The following is a 22269-nucleotide window of genomic DNA, read 5'->3' on the forward strand; positions in this document are numbered from 1 at the left end:
AGATGGTTTGGTGGACACTGATTTCTCCAACTTCCTAAATTCTGAATGTCACCAACAAGGACCTACCTGTGGTCAATATAAACTGACAATATCAGGACTAGAACATGCAAGTAGAAATGTATGAAAGAATGAAAGTATGAATGAACAGGAACAGATAACATCTGTGTGCATATCACGTGCATAACGTGTGTGTATAATATACCAAATATATGGCATTTGTGCAGTATGAAATATGCTGTAAAGTTAGGAATATAGGCCTAAGTTATAACAAATGAGAGGTTATTTAATGTAGGAGTATTCAAATGAAACAAATATGATTGAACGATTTTCATTCATATGAGTCATTTTGTGATGGCAAGTTGCAAGTAGGCCTACTTACTTTTACTTGACATTTCAATGTTTGTTTTGCTGTAAAACATGAACTCAAATGTATCACTCACAAATTTTGCATATGCAATAGAAAATAGCTGACCAGGAGCAACCAAAGGCTACATGGAACGTCAATTGTTGTGTCTGGACGGCCTCGGACGGTTTTCGACGGTTTCTCCCTGAATGCAACATAGAGAACTACATTTCCCATGATCCACTTCAGAGGACCAACCGTAAACAGAAGCGGAAACAAAAGAGGTCTTCATAAAAAAACACAAACACATCCCCGGTGAGCTAGCAACTCAGGGAATAAATTTGATTCATTGAGCTCCCCAGCAATAATAAAACGGCTGAACACAGAGAACGAGTCGAAGTGAGTTGAGGCGGCAAGTTGTATCTTTCACCATGGCACTGAAAAGAATACAGAAGGTAAGTTTGACTAGCTAGCTATGGTTGCCAGCTAACGGCAGCTATTTGGCCCAGCAGTGGCTTGGAGTTACTAACCGACAAAAGGTTTATTTACGAATGTTTCAGTGTCGCCCGTGTACTGAAAAAACTTCTGGCGGACTTTGTAATATTTCTGGACACAGTTCGTCTGTTGACACGGCCGAGAAACGACACGACGTCCGATGACAACTTCAAAGTTTTCGGGCTAGGTCGCTAACAGTTAGCGAAGTTAGCTTGATAACTACCCTGGATGGCTGCCCTCATGTCAATCTGTCACTGTTTTCCAAGCTGTCACTGTTTGTGTTCTCTAACCTGTCTAAGTAACGGGACAACAACCCGGTTATCCTCTTGGCGGTGGACAAGCAGCACTGCAGAGACCCAGGGAAGTTAATTCACAACACACACTGTCGTTAATTTCTAACTATGAATGCCCTGTTCCCCTGCTTTTCCCTGCCATTATTTCCTGCTCATGTAGCGCTGCCCAGATCACATCCCCGGTAGATGTGGCATAACGAATATATCCAATTGCTTTCAAAGGGAAAATACACTAGAAGCAGATATCATCCAACAAACTCTGGTACTCTTGGAGGCCAGGAATTGTACTGGAAAATGAAATGATGATGATATATGATGTCATAGCACAGTAGTGATTCGACCTATATGCAGTTCATGGAAGATTTTACATTTGCTGTGTCAGACTCAGTGTCAGGTAGGTCAAAGTGGGTGTAGCAGAAGGCAGACCACTCACAGTAAGTCCATAATGAATCGGGGTCTATGGAGGATTTCTACAAAATGAGAAATTATGACTAAGTCATTTTGGGGCGGAGTGTCCTCATAGATACTGTTAACAGCATGTTTATTCACAAAGTCCAACTTGGCCAATCAGTGTTGGTTAGCTATAATGCTAGGGAAGATGTGTCAAGAAAAAAATCTATTGAAATTGTAAGTGGCCATGCAAACTGGTATTCTGAGATGCTGGGACTGACTTAATACCAAAACCACTAAAACATTGGGGCCTGATAGCTGCAGATTCACATGAATTGGCATTAGCTATGTAGCCCCCATTCACGCTTAGTCATTCTTTGTACTCCTTTACTTACTGTGCCAGGGGGCACTCATAAGCCAGTAGGTAAAATCGGAAGTATACAAAGTGCCGAATCTCCTCTCCATTTTAGAATATCTCTGGCTAGAACTTTCCTGGGAAAACAAACCTCTGGCGCACAGGAAGTGATGCGTTTTACGTTTCCAGTTTGTTTGGAATACAGTAAGTAGAAGAAGAACTGGGTAGTTGGCATGAGCAGCGATAGCCACCATGGCTGAACAGACAAAGAAAAGAGCGACACCTACAGAAACTCCAACTTCAACAGAAAATCCAAGGAAAAAGACGTGACAGTGCTGGACACACTGTTTGATTGACAGATGATGTCAAGATGTCGCCAATATAAAAAGGAAAAAAAAGAGAATCTCAAGGATATCTACCTGACTGACTGGCTGAATGACTGACTAAATGTCCTCTGTGTTGTTCAGGAGCTGCAGGACCTGCAGAGAGACCCTCCGGCGCAGTGCTCTGCTGGACCAGTGGGAGAAGACTGTGAGTACACACATTGCTTTCATATTATCAAAACCTCTGTGAAACATATAAAATATTGAAGGATTATTTTCAACCCGGGCCTTATTTTCCCAGTTTTTGATAGTACACACTTGAGTGAGACAGGAAAGATTGGAAGAGAGAGAACGGGGGTGACATGCAACAAAGGTCCCAGGTCAGATTTAAACTCAGGACGTCATGGTATGTGCCTTAGCCAACTGAGTCAATAGGATGCCCCCGCAGCCACTACTTTTTGTGTTTCTTCAAGGACAGTCATGACTACAGCTTCGATTTGAACCGGGACTAAATATGTGTCCCAGAAGTGAATTTCTCCCACAGCTCCCTAACATTTTTCCAGTTGCAGCGCTGCCACCAAAATAGGTTTTCTATGGAAAAAACCCCTGTGTTCAGTTGGATTGGTTACCTTTTAAATAATCCAAATGCAGCCAGAGACCGGAGAAGGGAGTGGCTGTTGTTAGCAGCCCTGTGATCTGCTGGCAATAGATGTAGGCCAGCTCCCCACCATATCCTAGAATCATACTGAAACCTGGGCAAAGGCATGAGGTCATGCAGATGGAGTCGAATTGAGTGAATGATTGATGAACATTTTGTTGGAGACTTGTATAACTTGCATTCTTCTGTCTGTCTCTCTCTCCCTTTCTCTCTCTCTCTCTCTCCCTCATTTGCTTCTAGTGTTTCATTGGCAGGCTACCATAATGGGTCCGGTAAGTATTACGCCATCGCTTTAGTCTTTCAGTCTTCTGATAAAGACTCACATGGTGCATTAGGAACTGTCCATTAGCAGCTATGGAGATTTTCTGTACCTGTACATGGTTTATACACAGGGTGAGACGTTTTTATTTCTACAGGCCACAATGACGAGTAAATGACAAAATTCACCACGCCCCTTTCATTGTTTCACCAGCCAAGTATGTGTTTACAATGGAATGGTCTTTAAAATGACGGTTGGTTACATGTCAAAGTGGCTGGTGGCTGATGACTGGTGTTCATTTCCCACCTTCATCATTCACAGAGTGGAAAATTAGGACCGCTTACGATCCAAATGCTGGTAAATTTTGGCTTTGGCTATTAATTACATTTACTCAACCTGCCACATAACCGTTTTTTCTATTTTGTAACCTGTCAGACACCATTGTTTTCCAACTGGGGCTGGTAAACAACTTTCCAGCCCCAGTTGTGCAGTATTTGGCAACTTCATAATATTATGAAAGTTTATGAAAGCTTTTAGTTGACGCCAACTAGTTTGTTTTCTGAAAATAAATTTTTTGTCAATATTTGAATTGCTTCCAAAAAATCATAAACACTTCTCTTTCATCAGAACAATATTCACAAACACGTCTTGATCTTATAACTAAAGTTCAGATTATTTATTCTTTTGGTTACAGTCAGACTATTTTGTCCCGAATTATAATAATGAATAACCACATGTGTTGCTTTTTACTAGTTATTGACTAAGGCAGTGTTTGTCAACGTGGGGTCCGGGGACCACCAGCGGTCCTTGAGGGGGTTCCAGGGGGTCCCCAGCAAATTGATGAACTGTTAAATTTCACCAATATTTTATTTACAAGAAGATAACACAATTAGAGAATGTAGAAGAATTATTATTTTGATCATACTTTCACTGTTATCTCTCCTCCTACAATACATAAAGTCATGGAATTCTGGACAAAATCATATCTAACAATAAAAATATTCTCAGATTTGGGTCTGAGAGACAAAATCTCATCAAATGGGGGGTTCAGTGGGGGGTTCAGTGTAGATATTTATTCTTCAGCGAAGATAATTAGGCACACCAGTGATTAGTGAGGGTAAAGTTAGCTGTGACATGCACACAGTCCTATCCAACATAACACAGTCCATCAATTTAGGTTCTAGTTCTCTTTTCTCTGCCTTTTTTCCTCAACTTTTTTTCCACACAAACCTCCAATTGCTCTCTTGTACCTGTTTTTGGGCGACAGCATCCACTGTACATTCACACGCATGGCTACAGCAAAGATTCTGAATAATAATGCTCAAAGTGCAAAATGTTTTTATGACACACCTGTCTCTTGTCTCTTCATGTCAGGGTGACAGTCCTTACCAAGGAGGAGTTTTCTTTCTCACAATCCACTTCCCCACCGACTACCCCTTCAAGCCACCAAAGGCAAGAACTGGTTTGGTTACTCAAAGCTTTGTGGTCTTGTACTGTGTAATTTATGATGATCCATGTACAGTCAGGGTGTTTTCAGGCCCTGAAAGTCTTCATATCTTTTAAATCATATCTGAAGATCTTAACCCAAGGCTTAAAAGGTATTGAATACAGTTAAACGGACCAATTTAAGTCTAAAATGAACTTTTAGAGGTTTTAAAAATGTTGTGGTTTCTTAGTGAGCTGTTTTTCTAGTGAGAACAAAGGTTTATTACCAAAGCATGACTGTTTCCTATATATTCATGCAGCAGTGGTAGGCATAATGTGTTCAAATAAGAACAGGTTCTGTGCTGTAACCTGCACTAGGACCAAATCTGGGACTAAAACTGGCAGAGATATGAAATTAAAACCAAAAGTTACAGCCTGTCTGCTGCTGCTATGTGGCTGCTACAAACGGCTACCTAGGAAACACTGGAAACCTCTCAGCTTCCACAGTGCTATGTGAATAAAATTGGATTGTTTGGTTTTGTTTTTACAGGTAGCATTTACAACAAAGATCTATCACCCAAATATAAACAGCAATGGGAGCATCTGCTTGGACATTCTACGGTCACAGTGGTCTCCAGCACTAACGGTATCTAAAGGTAACTACAGTCTTAACAGTATCTAAAGGAACTACTATATCATTAGCTGTATCTAAAGGTAACTACAGCCTTAACAGTATCTAAAGGAACTACTATATCATTAGCTGTATCTAAAGGTAACTACAGCCTTAACAGTATCTAAAGGAACTACTATATCACTAACTGTATCTAAAGGTAACTACAGCCTTAACAGTATCTAAAGGAACTACTATATCACTAACTGTATCTAAAGGTAACTACAGCCTTAACAGTATCTAAAGGAACTACTATATCACTAGCTGTATCTAAAGGTAACTACAGCCTTAACAGTATCTAAAGGAACTACTATATCACTAGCTGTATCTAAAGGTAACTACTATAGCCTTAACAGTATCTAAAGGAACTACTATATCATTAGCTGTATCTAAAGGTAACTACTATAGCCTTAACAGTATCTAAAGGAACTACTATATCACTAGCTGTATCTAAAGGTAACTACTATAGCCTTAACAGTATCTAAAAGTAACTACTACAGGTTTAACAGTAGCTAAAGGTAACAAGAGGATGGTATCTATAGGTCTAAGTTATCTCTAACTACACAGTGCTTTCTCATTTAGACGTGGTGTAAGTTTTCAAATACATTTGAGTATACTTGAAGAAACAGGCAGTGTGTCATATAGGCCTATCTTATGTGTTATTTTTTGTCTCTTTAAGTGTCTGGCAAGATAAAAATCAAGCAAGCAGATAAGACACTGCAAACTATTAGTACTTTGAAGACAAATGTCCTGAAATAGTTAATGGCGTCAGCGTTTATGGTGAGGCCCCCGTAAACTTCATTGGAAAAGGAGGTTGCGCTTCAACAATGGGATTCTCAGTGGAGTGCTAATCCCAAAATCCAGATCATCTTCCAAAAACTATGAAAAGGTAGCACATCTTAAATTTCCAAGTCAAGGAGGACAAAATACAAACATTTCACTTATTTATTTGGCTCACATCACAATAAGACAATAATACATCAGAGCTTACGCGTTCCGGCACAGAGCCTTCTTCAGAGCGTTTGAGCTGTTGTCTTATTGTGATGTGAGCCAAATAAATATGTGAAATGTTAGTATTTTCATCGTTTTTGGAACATGCCCCCGTAAGCTTCTTCAGCCTTCATGGTCGGACCCGAGGTTCCTTCAGAAGTCTTGAAAACAATAGAAAATAAACAGAATAATGTCCCGATATTGAAGAGTTTTTGGAATTGGAATCTAGTTGTAAGTCATACTGAACACCGGCCAAGATCTTCTCATGCAGTCAGGAAATCAAAGTTTGGAATTTGAGATTGAAAATGTAACACTGAGACCCATCTGAGAAATGTAGTCTCCCACCCTGAGACAAAGGTTCCTCAGACATTATTGTCACTTTAGGGGACCAGAAGTAGACCCGTTCCATACATATTTTGTGTCTATATATTCCTCTTACATGTTACTAATGTAATGATTTTGATACTCTGTTTCAGTTTTATTGTCCATATGTTCATTGCTTTGTGACCCCAACCCAGACGACCCCTTAGTTCCCGACATAGCACACATCTACAAGAACGACAAAGACAAGTGAGTATACGAAACTCAGACTTCACCAGCAGAAAATAAGTCACACAATATGTCACAATACTGGATAGGGATGGGACGATAAAGAAAAAAAAGTTCTATGTGTATGTGATGCTGCCATTGTTGATAATGCATAGATGCACTCACGTTTCTCTCTTTTCTTTCCCCCTCAGATACAACAAACTAGCAAAAGATTGGACCCAAAAGTATGCCATGTAAATAAGAAACGCAAAAAAAAAAACATGCAGAGAAATTTTCTTTTTCCTTTCTTTTTTTTTTTTTAAAGTCACAACACACTGTAAATTATAGTAAGGAATCATGAAGTAATCTTAGGTAACATCCATCATACCGTACTGTCATCATCATTAATAATAATCTGAGACCATGACTTAAGAGATTTTTATTTTTGTTTTTATTTTTTCGAAAAGGAGGCCGGGGATTTTATTTTGCACAGATGATAAATGTTGCGTATCATCGTTTTAAGGGACGCCTTGACATTTTGAAATTTAGCGCGTTTATGATTCTTCGTCAAGTAAGATTTATTATTAAGTATTTATAAAGCACACTGACAGGTTTCTCACGAATTTTACAGCTTTCATCGCTAAAGCCAGGAAATAAGTATCATCATATGTCCTCCAACTACAAGCCTTTGTTGGAGATACTGTCCCGTAACTGGAAAATCACAGGTTCAGTCCCTGCTATCGTGTCCCATAAGTAGCTAAAATTCAAAACGTCAAAATATTCCCTTCAATATTACACCTCCTCCTTCATTTACTGGCGGGTGGCGGAGGTTTTTCCTTTTCTTTTTTTTTCCTTTCGCGTCTTGTAGCAGATGAAATAATGTACTGTTAACGGTTGCCCTGAAAACGGGAACGGTTTCCGAAATCATGTATTACTGTTTTCTTTTTTTCCTTCATCCTTGTAGGTTTATTATTATTTTCATTCAGATATTTTTATTTTATTGTATAGTATTAAAAAAACAAACAAAAAAAACACTTCTGGACCTATATTATTGTTTTATTCTTTGCATTTAAAAAAAAAACAACAGAAAATCATCCAAGAACCATGTAAAGCTGTCATTAAAAACTATTTATGTACCCGTTTCCCCTGAGAATAGCTGTGATGTTGGGTCTTTGGTTGGATTTACACAGGCACAAAAAATCGGATTTTTAAATATCTGAGGGTTATATTCGTTATCCTATGTTTGACCTGTAGTGAAACTAGCTATCTAGCTGTCCATCTATCTAATGTTTAACTCTATGTAATGCAGATTGAATGGTTTTTCAGATCAGATCTGCACTACAAAAGGGGTAAAAAAAAAAAAAAATCCAATTTTCTGTTCCGGTGTAAACAGAGTTTCTCAGTTGTGTCTTTGAGGCCTGTTTGGCACCTTTTGTACTGAATTAAAGAATGGTACAGTTTTTATCATTACTTTATGGTCGAACTCAGTTTTTGTCACACACATGTTGATGTGATGGAAGCCATTTTTTTTTTAATCATGTAACCATGTGATCTCATTCTGTTCATGCCCTTGTGCTTACGTGGTCTAATTAAAGGAATAGTTCACCCAAAAATGAAAATTTGGTCATTATCTACTCACCTTTATGTCAGGTGAAACACTGGTGAATTTTGTATGTCAGTATAACACAGTGAGTTTTATTAGGGCTGCTCTGTAGCAGCTTTCTCCAAAACAACTGGAGTGAATGGAGACTGTTTCTTTAGAGTCCCAAAAAGGCAAAAAATGAGCATAAAATTACTCCAAATAGCAAGCTGAATATTGGACTTTTTGGATTTTTTTTTTGCCCTTTTTGGGACTCAAGAAACTTCACCAGTGTTTCAACTGGCATGAGGGTGAGTTATGACAAAGCATTCAATTTTGAGTGAACTATTCCTTTAAGCATTAATAAGATTGTTTGATTTGAATGTGGTCTAATTCAGTTTTGATTATGGCCTGCAACATTAACTATTTACTGTACAATAAATATGCATACAAATACATGCTCGGAGTTACAGGAAGGCTAGGTCATTACAGAAAACAAGAAACTTCACAAGCAGACCGAAAAAGAAGTGTGTACTGGCTTGCAGAGAGCATTACTGATACACAAACTGATAACATTGTATCAACACCTGTTTGACCATCATTCCATGGCTGTGTTAGTGTTATATAGTGCCAGCTTTTGTGCTGAATGTACTGCTGCAAATCACAAATTACTCAAACCAAAGACGATTTTTTTTGCATCTTCATTCCAGCTTTTGGAAACCTTTGCCTGCCAGACTGGATCACTGCACAATAGAGCTGAAACGTGTTGCGGAATTAAATTTCCCATTCGTTTTTCAAGATTAATTTTCATGATAGAAAATGCATACTGCAGCTAATTCATGCAAGAGCCTTCATAAATCACATCACTACGCATGCGGGAAACAGGAACACCTGCTAAATGAATTGAAAGACATGCATAAGTCTCACAGTATTGTCAGTTGCCTATAGCTTATGAAGGCTGTATTCACACTATTGTGCTGTTTTCAAACTCAGTACCTTGTTTTATATGAAAGTCAAGGAGGAGCAGGTGGTTTGTGAAAGGCACTAATGAGAAAAGTGTGTTGACAAGTAGGCTACATATTTTTTTTCATCTTTTCTTTTTAAAATGAACAATGCAAATGTACAAAATACAGGCGTCAGTATAACAATGAAGAACATATCACTGCATTGCATTGACGGTTAAATAAAAATAGCGCAAAAGTAGTAGAATGTAATAAACAATTAAATACATAAAAAAAAATCGTGCCTTTCCGTTTAGTCTGCCAACAGGATTTAAGCGAAGACGGAAGTGAGCCGGAGTGAAACATCTCGCTTCGCCTGGATACTCTCTGGCTCTGACCTTCTCCCACAATCCACCGGGAGAGACAGAAGGCGCCTTCTGCAGCATATGCATGCTAGCAGGGGGGAGAAAGACGAGGCCTGGACTGACGTAAAACTATCTAATGCATGAAAATATAAACCCGTTGATCGACTTGGACAAGACGTCTGTCTTTTCTTACTTTGCGTAACGGTTTTTAGGTTAATTCATGTAGACATGGCTCCTTTCAGCTTAATGACGGCTGGTGTTAGCCTGTTGGCCAAGTCCTTCAGTGTCTTGTCGTGCAGAACTTCTCTGGCAAGGTAGCTAACCTCAAGTTACTTTACCGTCGGTTGTCGAGAGAGCTAAGTTAGTCAGCTAGCTTTAACTTGCTGTGTTGTCATTACAGATATTGCAGCTCCTATTATCATCAGAAATAAGATATCTTGTTAAACGTGGTTTTGAGACGTTGATATGGGTCAGTGATGTAGTGGTAAATAAAAAGATGGGTGAACCATGACCTCCAGTCAACCACCATTATTAATAAAAATCAGTCACTTTCTGACATTCGTTAACACATGCCTTTTCCCCTTATACTTTTATATACTTATATTTTTCCCCATTTAGCCTACTAGTTCGACCCTACTTAGTATGATGTATTCTCTTCATATCAACAGTTTATATCCGATTAAAAAGGTGGTTAACTCTATTCTGTTAATAAAAAGGTGGGTAAACTAAGTTCAGGGGGGTTTACCCTCCATTACATCCCTGGTATAGGTGTTAATTGAATTATTTTGTTGTATTATTGTCAACTAAATATAGCCACCTCATGGCCTGCCAAATGTCAATCCAGATTAACTTTATTGTTACATGGGTGCCACCGACGTTTGTGTTGTTCAAGCGTTCAAGTTTGAATGGGCAGATTTGCCTGACGTGTTGTGTGAGTCGTATCGGCCTTATTATAGCTATTTGTAATAGAAAAGATAATATTAGCCATAGTCCAGACGGATTCATTACATTGTAACTAATGCACATGTGAAGAGAGCTAGAGAGAGATTCGAATAGAAATCCAATTTCCTTGTACATGTGCACGTCCTTCACTCTTCTCTCATATCCTTCTCTCGTGCTGCTTATGTGGAGAAATGCTACAACGAATCTATTCAAAAATGTAGCAGTTTAGTTTTGCTTTGCTTATCCGGAAATGTACACACCTGGTAGAACATAGCTTCACATCGATTACGATTCGGTAGAGTCTCCTGGTAAATTCGGCATAGAGATGATCCAGTAAGCAGCAGTTAATTTCAATAAAATCAGCCCACAAACTTTTAATTAAAAAAAAAAGTGCTGCTTGGTGTATTTAAAGTATGCCGAATTGAAGAGTGCCGGCTAATGTGCCAGAGTAATGTTCTAACAGTTATGTAGTTTTGCTGATAAGCAAGGCACCATAGAATTGCCATATTTTTGAATGGAGTTTGGTGTGAAGTTCTCTCTATACAAGAGAGCATGAATGTTAGGGTTTTATCTGCATATTAAACACTTAGGTGGCCCACTTCAGTCTACTGTAAGACCATTTCAAGGCAAACATCTTGAGTATTGTGTGTGTGTGTGTGTGTGTGTGTGCTCTAGGTGTACCAGTGTGCTCCCTCCTCCATACCTCAGCACAGTGAAGTGTCTGAGCTCTCAAGCCAGCAGCCCTCCAAAGAGACCTCTGAACGGATACATGAGATATGTTCAGCAGCAACAGCCCCTCGTTATCAAACAATACCCAGGTAGATCTAAAACATTTGACGCTTTTTATGATGCTGCTGTTTTTTTATGATGTCAATAATGTGCATGTCTGACGACGATTTCCTAACCGTGTTGATGCCGAGTAATGATAGCCATAATAAAAGATGAGGTAAGATAAAGGATGACAAAACAGTAAAAATAGAAAAATTACTTGGAAAACACATTAAAATCACAATAAATGCACAGGAAATACCTGAAGTAGATCTGTCTGAGATTTCTCATGAACATGACAGAATCATAATGGTGATGACAATCTTGTTATTGTTTCCCTTCAGATATCAAATCGGTGGAAATCATCAAGAAGATCGCTCAACAGTGGAGAACAATGAACCCAGAACAGAAACGGGTATTTCCAACATCTACTTCTAAATATTTGCAGTGTAAATGCCATTTGGTGGATGCTTTTATCCAAAATACTTTATTGTACAATGAGTGGATACATGTTTGTGTTTATTGACTTATTCTGCTGTTGCACTTAATGCAAGCTCAGTGTTTCAGTCTCATGCTGTGACCAAAGCTTGTGTTAAGCTTTAAGAAACGTCACTGAAGCTCTCTCTTCCCCCCCGTAGCCATTTGAGGAGGCGTCTGTTCGGGCCCGGGAGCAGTTCAAAGTGGACCTCCAGCAGTACCAGGCCCAGCTGACCCCGGTACAGCTCCAACTGCAAGCTCTGGAGAAGAGGCAGAGGATGGCCAAGAGGAAGGCCATCCGCAAGAAGAGGGTAAGAGAGAGGGAAAGAGAGAGATGGTGATTTCAGACCCAGGATCATTGTCGGGAGAAATGAATCGACTGCACCCTCTTCATGTCATCGTCTCTCTCTCTCTCTCTCTCTCTCTCTCTCTCCCCTCTCCGTCTCTCGTTCAGGAGTTGAACAGCCTGGGGAAGCCCAAACGCCCTCGCTCCTCCTTCAACATCTTCATGTCGGAGCACTTCGAGGAGGCCAGAGGAGTCAGTATGCAGGTCGGTGACCGCGGCACCTGGATCACCACATTTTACATCGGCCATTTATCCAAAGTGCCTTACTGTACCAGGAATGCCAGGAATTTATAGTAGTTTTTCCCTCCTGAACAAAGTATTGTGGTGCAGATTCCCTGGCCTACAAATCAAGATGTGTGTGTGTGGGAGAAAATCTGTAAATATTAAAGCAAATATTAAGCATTTGCATCCCCCTTCTGTGACATTTTTGTGTAGAAAACTCGAATACAATACCTGCTACAATCGCGTAAAGTCTACCTGCCCTTCTACTCACTCTACTGAAAAATTTGGCTTTTCACACATGGATTTTAAAAAATATTGTAGGGCTGCAACTAACTAAATTATTTTCATAGTCGATTAATCTGTCGATTATTTTCTCGATTAGTTGTTTGGTCTATAAAATGTCAGAAAATGGTGAAAAATGTGGATCAGTGTTTCCCAAAGCCCAAGATGACGTCCTCAAATGTCTTGTTTTGTCCACAACCCAAAGATATTCAGTTTACTGTCATAGAGGAGTAAAGAAACCAGAAAATATTCACATTTAAGAAGCTGGAATCAGAGAATTTTGACTTATTTTTCTTAAAAAATGACTCAAACCGATTAATCGATTATCAAAATAGTTGGCGATTAATTTAATAGTTGACAACTAATCGATTAATCGTTGCAGCTCTAAAATATTGAAGTCAAATTTAAGTATTGGAACCAGTATTTATTTTCCAAAATTTCCAACGATAGCCAGAACTAAATGTATTGGTTTTGATGTAAATGATTTTATGTGCTTGCCTTGCAAAAAAAAAAATTTCCATGCCTATAGACAACAAAGATTATTGTATTATATTGCTAATAATAATGATGTTTATGTTGTCATTCAGGCAAAGATGAAGTCACTGATGGAGGACTGGAGAAATCTGTTCAGCCATCAGAAAAAGGTTGGACACACAACCACTTATGAATTACTGTATTTCATATAGATTTCCACTGCCGCCGCATGTACATGAAACCAGAAATTCCCCTCACATCCCCGCCCCCCTCTCTTCCCTCTCCTCTCCCAGGTGTACGTACAGCTGGCCGAGGACGACAAGATCCGCTACAAGAACGAGATGAAGTCGTGGGAGGACCACATGGCGGAGATCGGACGGGACGACCTCCTCCGCGAGCAGACGCTGGCCGCCAGGAGAAAGGCGAGTCCGAAAAAGCCCGCGGCGGCCAAGAAAGGCGCGAAGAAGGCGAAGCCCAAAGCCAAAGCGGCCAAGAAGGCGCCGGGGACGTCGAAAGCAGCCGGGAAGACCGCGGCGTCCAGCTCGGCAAAGACTGCTACGAAGGGTACGAAGAAGGCGTGAGACGTGTTTTGTCTACCGAGACGAGAGAGGAGCTGAAAGTGCGTCCGTGACGACCGGAGACGGGAAAGGTTCGGACCCGATTCTGTCCTCTCCTTGTTTTTTCCTTCCTAAACTTCCCAGTTGTCATGAACGCGTCTTAGGTTCAACAGGGCAAAAGCTTTTATTAACATTCAGATGGAAAATTGTGTCGAGCCGGAACGATTTTCTCGATGCTTGTTGTTGAAGCCCCTCTCCATTGACATCCATTGAAAAAGCTACAGATATACATCCCAGAAATGATATCGACCTGGGATTGTACCAGGCAGAGAGATGGGAGTGTTTTCAGATTTTTTTTTTTTTTTGTAGGCATTTGAACGAGGCGATAGATGATCGGAGGAGGTCTTCAAAAGCAGGCACAGGTTCTGCTTCCTACATTTCTGTCTGCAATGTTTCAAAATAAAAGGCCCTGAACGTAACCACAGTATACTTGAGGGAATGTAAAGGTTTAGAGTTGCCGTCCCAAGAACAACCACGCGGTTCTATGTTTTTTTTTTTTTTTTGTATTTCATGCTAAAACGTTGATTGAAAGAGTTTGGATGTTGGATTTTTCCAGCAGGCAGCAATACAGTTCTCATAAATGCAACCCAAACTCTTTCCATCACTGGCTGTAGTGCGTCATAAGCTTGTACAGTAGCAACCTCAAACTGTGAAATATTTGTCATTCGTTATGGCATAAATCCAGGCAAAATCCAGTATAATAATACTCTCAGCTGACAGTTTTTGAACACAAGTACTATAAAATTATGCATTGCTCCCATCAAGCTCATATGAGATGTTTTTTTTTTTTTTTTTTGACTGTAATAAAACACTGGCGTTTTTTGTCGATCATAAAAGGATGAGCTTTCTTTCAGAGCGCTTTTATCCAAAGAATTATGTTTTGTCGAGTGGCGTATCGGGTCACATCCCCTCTAAATATCAACTGATATCAACAGCACTTATTAATTGTGAAATTGTGAAGTGGAGGTAGGGGAAATGACACCCATGTTTTGACATATTACAGAGGAAATATGTGGATTTGATCAGTTTATGGTTTATCTAAACCGGCAAAAATCTCATTATACTTTTTGTCCTTGTTTTTCCTTTGTGACACAATAAGGCAAAGTAAATCTGGCCAGTATCAGCTGTTAAACTGCATATCACTATTTTTTCAACAGTCATGGGTGTTTTGTGAAGTTATGAAGAACACAGTTTCAGTATTGACGGTTCATTTTGCTTCTAGAATGTATTTAGCATAACCAGACTGCATTAAGTACGTATTTTGTATCGTTTTACTGAATAAACATTTACCTACACTTTTCTACAAAATGACCTCTTTATGGTCTCTGTAGTGCAGTAATTAAAACTTTTCTTTTAAAAAATGAGCACTATTGTATACAAAAAAAATCAACGAAGTTTATAAGAAAGACACACAGTATAAAAGACCAACAAAAAAAGGCAAATCCTATGTACAGACTGATAAATGGGGTCAAGTAGTATATGATAAATACTTATAGTCAATGGAGTATCATGAAAAAAGAGAACACCACTAGTCTAATTAACCTGATAAAAAACAGTTGTAGTAAATTTTTACTTGAATACAACATTTTTAGGATTGATTGAAAAACTAAAACTAAATTGTGGCTGGACGAATCAGGTTCACGCAAAGAACCTAACCTGACAGCTACACTGAAAATACTACTCGACCCCAGTTTTCTTAATGAAACAGTATAAAAGTTACAAATGCCATTGTATACATTATCAGTGCATTGGCGGTCGCTGTGTAGCAGTCCAAATTTGTTTTGGACAGTATCAGTCCGTGCCAAAATGTGTCTTTACCCCAACACATTACCAACATGGTAAGAGAATAGTCTACAAAATATTAGGACCACAATCTTAATTTTAAGTGGCTGCCACTTAGGGCTGGGCGATATGGTTGAAATCAATATCATGATAATCATAAGGATTTTTCTCGATATCAATATATATCACGATATGGTTCATGTATGCAAAATCACATTAAATAATCAAATGAATGTTCATCTCATTGAACCGAATGGTGATGTTAGGTGTGATGTCAAACAAAATACAAATATTCAAATAATATTCCTACCATACCTCATTTTATGAGAGTTTTAAAGTAAAATTTGCTTGTCATCATCACTTTAGACAGCAGAAATGTGTGTCACGATATTAAAATATCTTCATATCATCACAATATGATTCCACTGAAAGACGATAAACGATAATATTGAATTATCGCCCAGCCCTACTGCCACTTTTATCCATGTTTCAACTGTCTCAAGATGTAAAAGATTCTAATTTAACCCTCTCTTTCTGTTCATGTACACCTGCCCTTCATTATTAAAATGGATGTAATAGGTGAAATCAATAAGGGACCACAGTTTTGGTCTGTTTCACTGGGCAAACATGAACGGTCGGTTATCAATGCACCTAAAATACAATCAATTAGTACTTTGGTTGTTCCTGTGCTTTTCATCCACATGGGTCGTCCCAGTATGAGTCATCTGTCCTGATAGCTGGTGTGTTGGAGCGCTGTGGACTGGAGCGTAATGGTCAAGAAGGACAGACCCAACTTGTGACGGAAAAATATTAGAAAAAATATTTTAGACCAATCTCACAATCCTGATAGGCGCTGTGCTGGAGTGTGCAGTATGGATAGTATCTTCTCCTCTCAATGAGAAGTCAGCCATCTATACTTTGTGTCATCAATGCTTATGTAACAGTGTCCAGGGCTTGTCTCTGTGTTCAAGTCAAAGTAGAAATGTCCTTCCTTCCTGTAGAAAAAAGTCTGTAGCTTATGCCTGGGTCTGGTTAGCATGTAGCAGGCAGCGGACAGATTATCGGTGTCCTTGCGGCTGCTTCGTTGGAGCTTCTCGGAGCAGAGCCTGGAAGTCAGGAGACAAGACCAGTTTGTGGTGGACGTTCCCCAACACCGTCATGTCTCCGGTCCGACCGTCGGACAGACGCACAGAAACCAGTTGCTGCGAGGGGAAGGAGAAGATTCAAGTTTAATTGTGGCAGGGTGGCAGAATCCCTTTTTATTTGGCAAAGTAAAACAAGTGCAGAAGAAATTTCACATATAACATAACAGGAGCTCAAATATAAATTAGTAGAGACAAGATGCACTGTGTGACATTAGACTAAGCATTAACATACATAGTTAATATTATCAGTGTACCATAGTTTCTAACAGTAAAGAGTTAGTACTCCAGTAGTCCAGAGCAGTGATTCTCAACCTTTTTCATATCAAGGACCCCTAATTTAGTCTACATTTGGGCCCCGGACCCCCATTTGATGAGATTTTGTCCCAAATCTGAGCATATTTTTATTGCTAGATATGATTTTGTCCAGATTTCCATGACTGTCTGTATTGTAGGTAGAGAGATAACAGTGAAACTATGATCAAAACAGTCATTCTTCTGCATTCTCTAATTGTGTTAACTTCTTGTAAATGAAATAATGGTGAAGTTTAACACTTCATCAATTTTCTGGGGACCCCCTGGAACCCCCTCAAGGACCCCTGCTGGTCCCCAGACCCCACGTTGAGAACCACTGGTCCAGAGTACCATAGTCGGTAACAGTAGTGAGTATCTGGTAGGCCCACTGCAGCAGTCCAGTGTGCTATGGTTGGTAACAGTAATGACTGGTACTGCAGTAGACCAATGTAGCAACATCATATATGCATCATATACGACACACACTCATACACACCTGTAGGAATGAGAATGCGGCTCCCTCGGAAACGTCCATGACAATGTCACCCAGCTTCAGCTCCACCTTGCCTGACTTCCTGATCTGGAGCTTGCCCAGAAAGCCCTCTGGGAAGTCGGACAGCACAGGACAGTCCTCCTTAACCACAGACTCCTGGAGAGAGGGAGAGAGAGAGAGAGAGAGAGAGAGAGTGTTACTTTTCAACACAATCGGTTCAGAATAGGGTTTGACCAATACGAGCTTAGCGATTATCTGTCAACAAATCTTGACGACACGTTATGTTCTGGTTAAAGTATTGGCCTCTAGAGCAGAAAAGCATTAACATAAGCTGTATTAACTCACTTGTGCTTTTAGATGCGTGGCCCTCTTGTCCTCTGCCTTGCCTTCTTTCTTGCCGGGTTTCTCCGTCGTAGGGCCCATGCCAGAGTCGGCCTTGACGGACGCTCTGCCGGGCATGCAGTCGGGCAGCTGGATGAAGAACAGCTCCTCCCCGCCCGACAGGCTCAGGTCCTGGAAGAGCTGGACCAGCGACGGCTGCTCTGGCCTGGGCAGCTCCGCCGCGCACGGGACCCCTCTACCCGGAGGTATGGAGGACGGCGTCCTGAAGAGTGGAGGGTCCTCTTTACCTGCCAGGACGACAACAACAAACACCTTTTCACCTGGCAGACACAGGTATAGAATGGAATAAAATAGACAAGAAAATACAGATGCTAAGACATACAGACAGAAGATAATACAGAACAGGTTTTTATTGGCCTCCTCATTAATAACCATGTACAACCATGTTAATGTAATGACAATAACATAACTTACATGTTGAGGTGGTTGTCAATGCTTCTGTCCTTATGAAGCTGCTGGACTGACACAGAGGGAGCTGAATGGGTCTCAGTTTGGCATCGTTCCTCAGACCTGGGTCATCTATAAACTGTATTTGGGAAGAAAAAATACCAATTATTAAACTCAAATGAGCTGATTATTATTATTTTTATTAACAGTAGTAGTAGTAGTATTGTTGTTGTTGTGTAAAATAATAATAATCATCATCATCATCATTTTGAAAGCACTTTTCAAAACAAAGTTACAAAGTGCAATAGAGGAAAATAACAAATTACTGACCCATAGCACAAAATGACCATAATATATCGGCCAAGGACCTTTGTCATGTGATCTGTGTCTCTCTCTCCCAATCTTTCCTGCCTATTTCTTCTGTAAACGGTCTAATAAAGGCTAAGTAATCTTAAAACAAAAAAAATGTAAGAAATGCGGCTTTTGTTTTGTATAATGATGCATTATGCCACTGTTTATGGAATGCAGTGGTGGAAGAAGTACTCAGATCTTTTGCTTAAGTAAAAGTAGAAATACCACAGTATAAAAATACTCTGCTACAAGTAAAAGTCCTGCATTCAAAATGTTACTTAAGTAAAAGAACAAAAGTATTAGCATCAAAATGTACTTAAAGCAACAAAAGTAAAAGTACTCATTATGCAGAATGGCCCATTTCAGAATAATACAGTATATATTATATTATTGAATTATAATTCTTGATGCATTAATGTGTAAGCATCACTTTAATGTTGCAGCTGGAAAAGGTGGGGCTGATTTCCACTACTTTATATACTGCTGGGTAGCTTACAGTAATCTATAATAATACATCACAATTTATTAGTTGATTATATTTTGTATTAATAATCTGAATCTGCAAAGTAACTAGTAACTTAAGTTATCAAATAAAGGTAGTGGAGTAAAAAGTACAATATTTCCCTCTGAAATGTAGCGGAGTAGAAGTATAAAGTAGCATAAGTAATAATCAAGTAAAGTACAAGTACCTCAGAATTGTACTTAGGTACAGTATTCAAGTAAATGTACTTAGTTACTTTCCACCTCTGATGGAATGAGATTTTAGACAAGTAATTGAGGTAACCCTTTAAATTACAGGCCATTTATTACGCAGTAATGACTGGCAATAACTAAGTAATATCCAAGTAAAATAGATATAGCATGGTCATAGAATGACTGCTCTAAACTAACTAGGTGTGAAGCGCCTTTAGTGTGTAAATGTGATGTCATGGTATAGCAGACAGCAGTAAGTACTCACATCGTCTCGCTGCAGTTTACTGAGTATCTCGTCCTCGTCCTCCTCCGATTCTCTCCTCTCCTTCTTAACAAATTTACATACAGGGGAGGCTGTGGAGTCACACACATCTGTAGCACCGCGCCAGGCTGGGAGGGGAGGAGAGGAGAGGAGAGTGACTGATTAATTGACTTATTAATTGATTCATTCATTTGTTTATTTATTGGTGGAACGAGAGGTGAAAGGAGGATGGGAGAGAGAAGATAAATGAAACTGAAATGACACTTTTCAACAATCCGTCACAATACAGAAACAAGTCACAAGACAGAAAAGAAAAGAACAGTTCATGTGTGAACCTGTTTTGCGTATGGAGTCGGCGGGACCCTGCTCGAAGATGGAGTGAGACTGGATGGTCTGAGGCCTCTCTCTCCTCCTCCCTCTGTTCTCTCTTTTCCTCTCCTCCCGCTCTCTTCTCTCCTTCTTCGGTGCCGCGTGGACCTCCTCCCGTAACCTGGAAAAGAACCGAATATGACAAAGTTTATGATCCATAAAAAAAAACAACCTATAGCAGGTGCGATGTTTAAAACACACATAAAACATGACAATTGCCTTATTGACAGTCACTCACTCGTCCTTGCTTTTCCTCACAGCTTTGACGTTTGGCTCAAAGGTTTTCTGTCAGGGAGAAAAATACATATTGTCACATTTTTGTATTGCGATATATTGAATTTCGATATACCGTTCCATCCCTATTGAATAGTCTACGCAAAATATCAATTACCTTTGATTTTTTGAAGGCTCCCAGCGTCAGGTCCCTGGATCTGAGGGAGGTCAGTCTTCCAGGAGGGGGGGAGGACAGGCCCCTGGACCGGCCCGGGAGCCCTCTGCCCGGGGGAAAACTCAGCCCGCCCCCGCTGCTGAGGCCAGAGGACCCGGGAACACAGTCCGCATCCACCGAGTCGGTCATTTTGTGGTTTGGCTGAATTATTTGTATGGAGACAGGGCGATTCCTTGGACCAAAACATCCGAAGTCAGAGGGGGGAGTGTCCCAAATCTACCAGTGTCACATAGCTTCACACATGTATATAGTGGAATAACTACATTGAGTAGTTTGATACATTTGTTGTGCACATGAACAAAACCTTGGGACAAACTTTATGCTTTTATTTTGAAGGTAAGATCACTGTCTAGTGAGCTAGCTTAACGCGCGACTCCCGAATCTCACTATTCTCCTCCACTCGTTCTCTCTCTCTCTCTCTCTCTCTCTCTCTCTCTCTCTCACTCACTCACTCTCTCTCTCTCACACACACACACACTTTAAACTACAACCGAATTACAGTCTTTTTAACAGTCTATGACTCAAGCACACGACGAAGACGCTAAACCAAGCTACAGGTCGTTGAAAGCCAGTAAAATTTTAAAAACAGAGCTTCTTACCCTCCATTTTGTTTACACTCATAATACCAGAGAAGGCTGCGGCAGAAAAAACACACAGCTGACCAAAGTGTGGACAGTTGAGACAAAAATATCCTATCTTCATAACACAAAATGGTATTTATATTTCGCTCCCAGGCACTGCCTTGTAGCCTTAACGAAGGCCGCATACAAATACGTTTCCGTACATCCTTGACAGGTCTTGTTCGTTTAGTTTTCCTGGTCCTGTGAATTGAAAACGCACGCGCACTGCGTCGAGCTAAAACGGCAGAAAACGTTAAAATATCAAATTAATGAGGTTGTAGCAATAATTCCGATTTGGTGCCTGTTTTATTTGTCCAGTCTAAATGGATAATTCCCTCCGTGCTGTGCTGCTTTTTGTTGTTGTTCCATATGCTGTATGGTCTGTAGCCGCATGGGGGCGATGTTTGTCTTGATTTTGTTACTGTAATAAGAGACTGTGTGTGGGAAAAATCATGGAAAATTTGTGATAAATACTGTATCAATAACAAGTTTAAGGAAGTGTTTTTCAAGATTTTGCATATAATTTATCCGATTAAACATGTGTTAGAAAGATTCAAACTGGATAATGATTATAAGTGTGATTTTGGTGGACTAGAAAAAGAGTATTTCCCATCTATTTTTTCACTGTATATATACAAGAATGTTCTGGCTTGATGTGACCAACTTTCTAAAAAAGAAACTTAAAATGAATGTTGAAATAGATATGTTTGATGTAATGCTATATTTTAGTCAAGATAAGATTGGAAGTAACATTCTGTATATCATACAACTATTTATTATTTTTGGAAAAGTCCATATTCATAAGAAAAATGGTCAGGAACCAAGCCAACTTCCCTGCACTTTATTAATGAATTTAAACAATATAGCACCATTTTATCTAATGTTAAAAACAAAAAAGCTATTAAGACCTTAAAGTTATTAAGCGAATATAATATACTGCATATAACATACACTCTGGCATTGTAAAATGTAAAATGTGTTTTTTGTTTGTTATTATTTTTTTTTATCTTTGTCTCTATTGTCTATGTATCGGTTTGTACCTTTGTATATGAACTTGTGTACAATAAAGAAAGTGGAGGAAAAAAAAATTGGGGAGGGGACTTGCAAGGGGACTTCAAGCCATACAATAGACAGTAAACTATACATATAAGAGTCCAATGCATCTTCTCAGTTCTGCAATCTTTATTTTCAATCTATATTTTCTTATTTCTCTCTTAATTGCAGTAGCATGACTGACACTGGCCTCATGCACACAAGATGAGACAAATAATATGAGACTATTAT

General features: G+C 39.5%; 3 protein-coding genes across 4 annotated transcripts; 2 read left to right on the top strand and 1 right to left on the bottom strand.

Annotated features, from left to right (window-relative positions):
- The first annotated feature begins 621 nt into the window (after positions 1-621).
- Positions 622-8199, top strand: LOC139667711 (ubiquitin-conjugating enzyme E2 D4-like). Of its 2 annotated transcripts, none has more exons than XM_071547206.1 (7): positions 622-798; positions 2344-2407; positions 3098-3129; positions 4491-4568; positions 5092-5197; positions 6678-6771; positions 6942-8199. In XM_071547206.1, exons 1-7 carry the CDS (start codon positions 775-777, stop codon positions 6985-6987), a joined length of 444 nt encoding a protein of 147 aa, XP_071403307.1. In that variant the 5' UTR covers positions 622-774; the 3' UTR covers positions 6988-8199. The 2 variants fall into 2 exon arrangements, with proteins under 2 accessions (XP_071403307.1, XP_071403308.1); XM_071547207.1 differs by lacking the exon at positions 622-798 and adding an exon at positions 1160-1195 and having other exon boundaries at positions 2341-2407.
- Positions 8200-9720: 1521 nt separating this feature from the next.
- Positions 9721-13706, top strand: tfam (transcription factor A, mitochondrial). The gene is made up of 7 exons (XM_071547209.1): positions 9721-9928; positions 11232-11374; positions 11669-11739; positions 11963-12112; positions 12256-12351; positions 13239-13295; positions 13419-13706. The coding sequence occupies exons 1-7, from the start codon at positions 9843-9845 to the stop codon at positions 13704-13706; spliced, it is 891 nt and encodes a 296-aa protein (XP_071403310.1). The 5' UTR covers positions 9721-9842.
- A 2846-nt stretch (positions 13707-16552) lies between these two features.
- LOC139667712 (DNA-directed RNA polymerase III subunit RPC4) lies at positions 16553-21346 on the bottom strand. The gene is made up of 9 exons (XM_071547208.1): positions 20965-21346; positions 20309-20537; positions 20156-20202; positions 19884-20038; positions 19552-19676; positions 18270-18381; positions 17799-18082; positions 17457-17609; positions 16553-16726 (listed from the first exon to the last, which is right to left on the bottom strand). Exons 1-9 carry the CDS (start codon positions 21129-21131, stop codon positions 16583-16585), a joined length of 1416 nt encoding a protein of 471 aa, XP_071403309.1. The 5' UTR covers positions 21132-21346; the 3' UTR covers positions 16553-16582.
- Between the last annotated feature and the right edge of the window lie 923 nt (positions 21347-22269).

This window comes from Centroberyx affinis, unplaced genomic scaffold (genome assembly GCF_046629955.1).
Source record: "Centroberyx affinis isolate AG114_WGS23_722 - 3 ecotype Tasmania unplaced genomic scaffold, CSIRO-AGI_Caff_v1 ptg005718l_1, whole genome shotgun sequence".
Lineage (NCBI taxonomy): Eukaryota > Metazoa > Chordata > Actinopteri > Beryciformes > Berycidae > Centroberyx > Centroberyx affinis.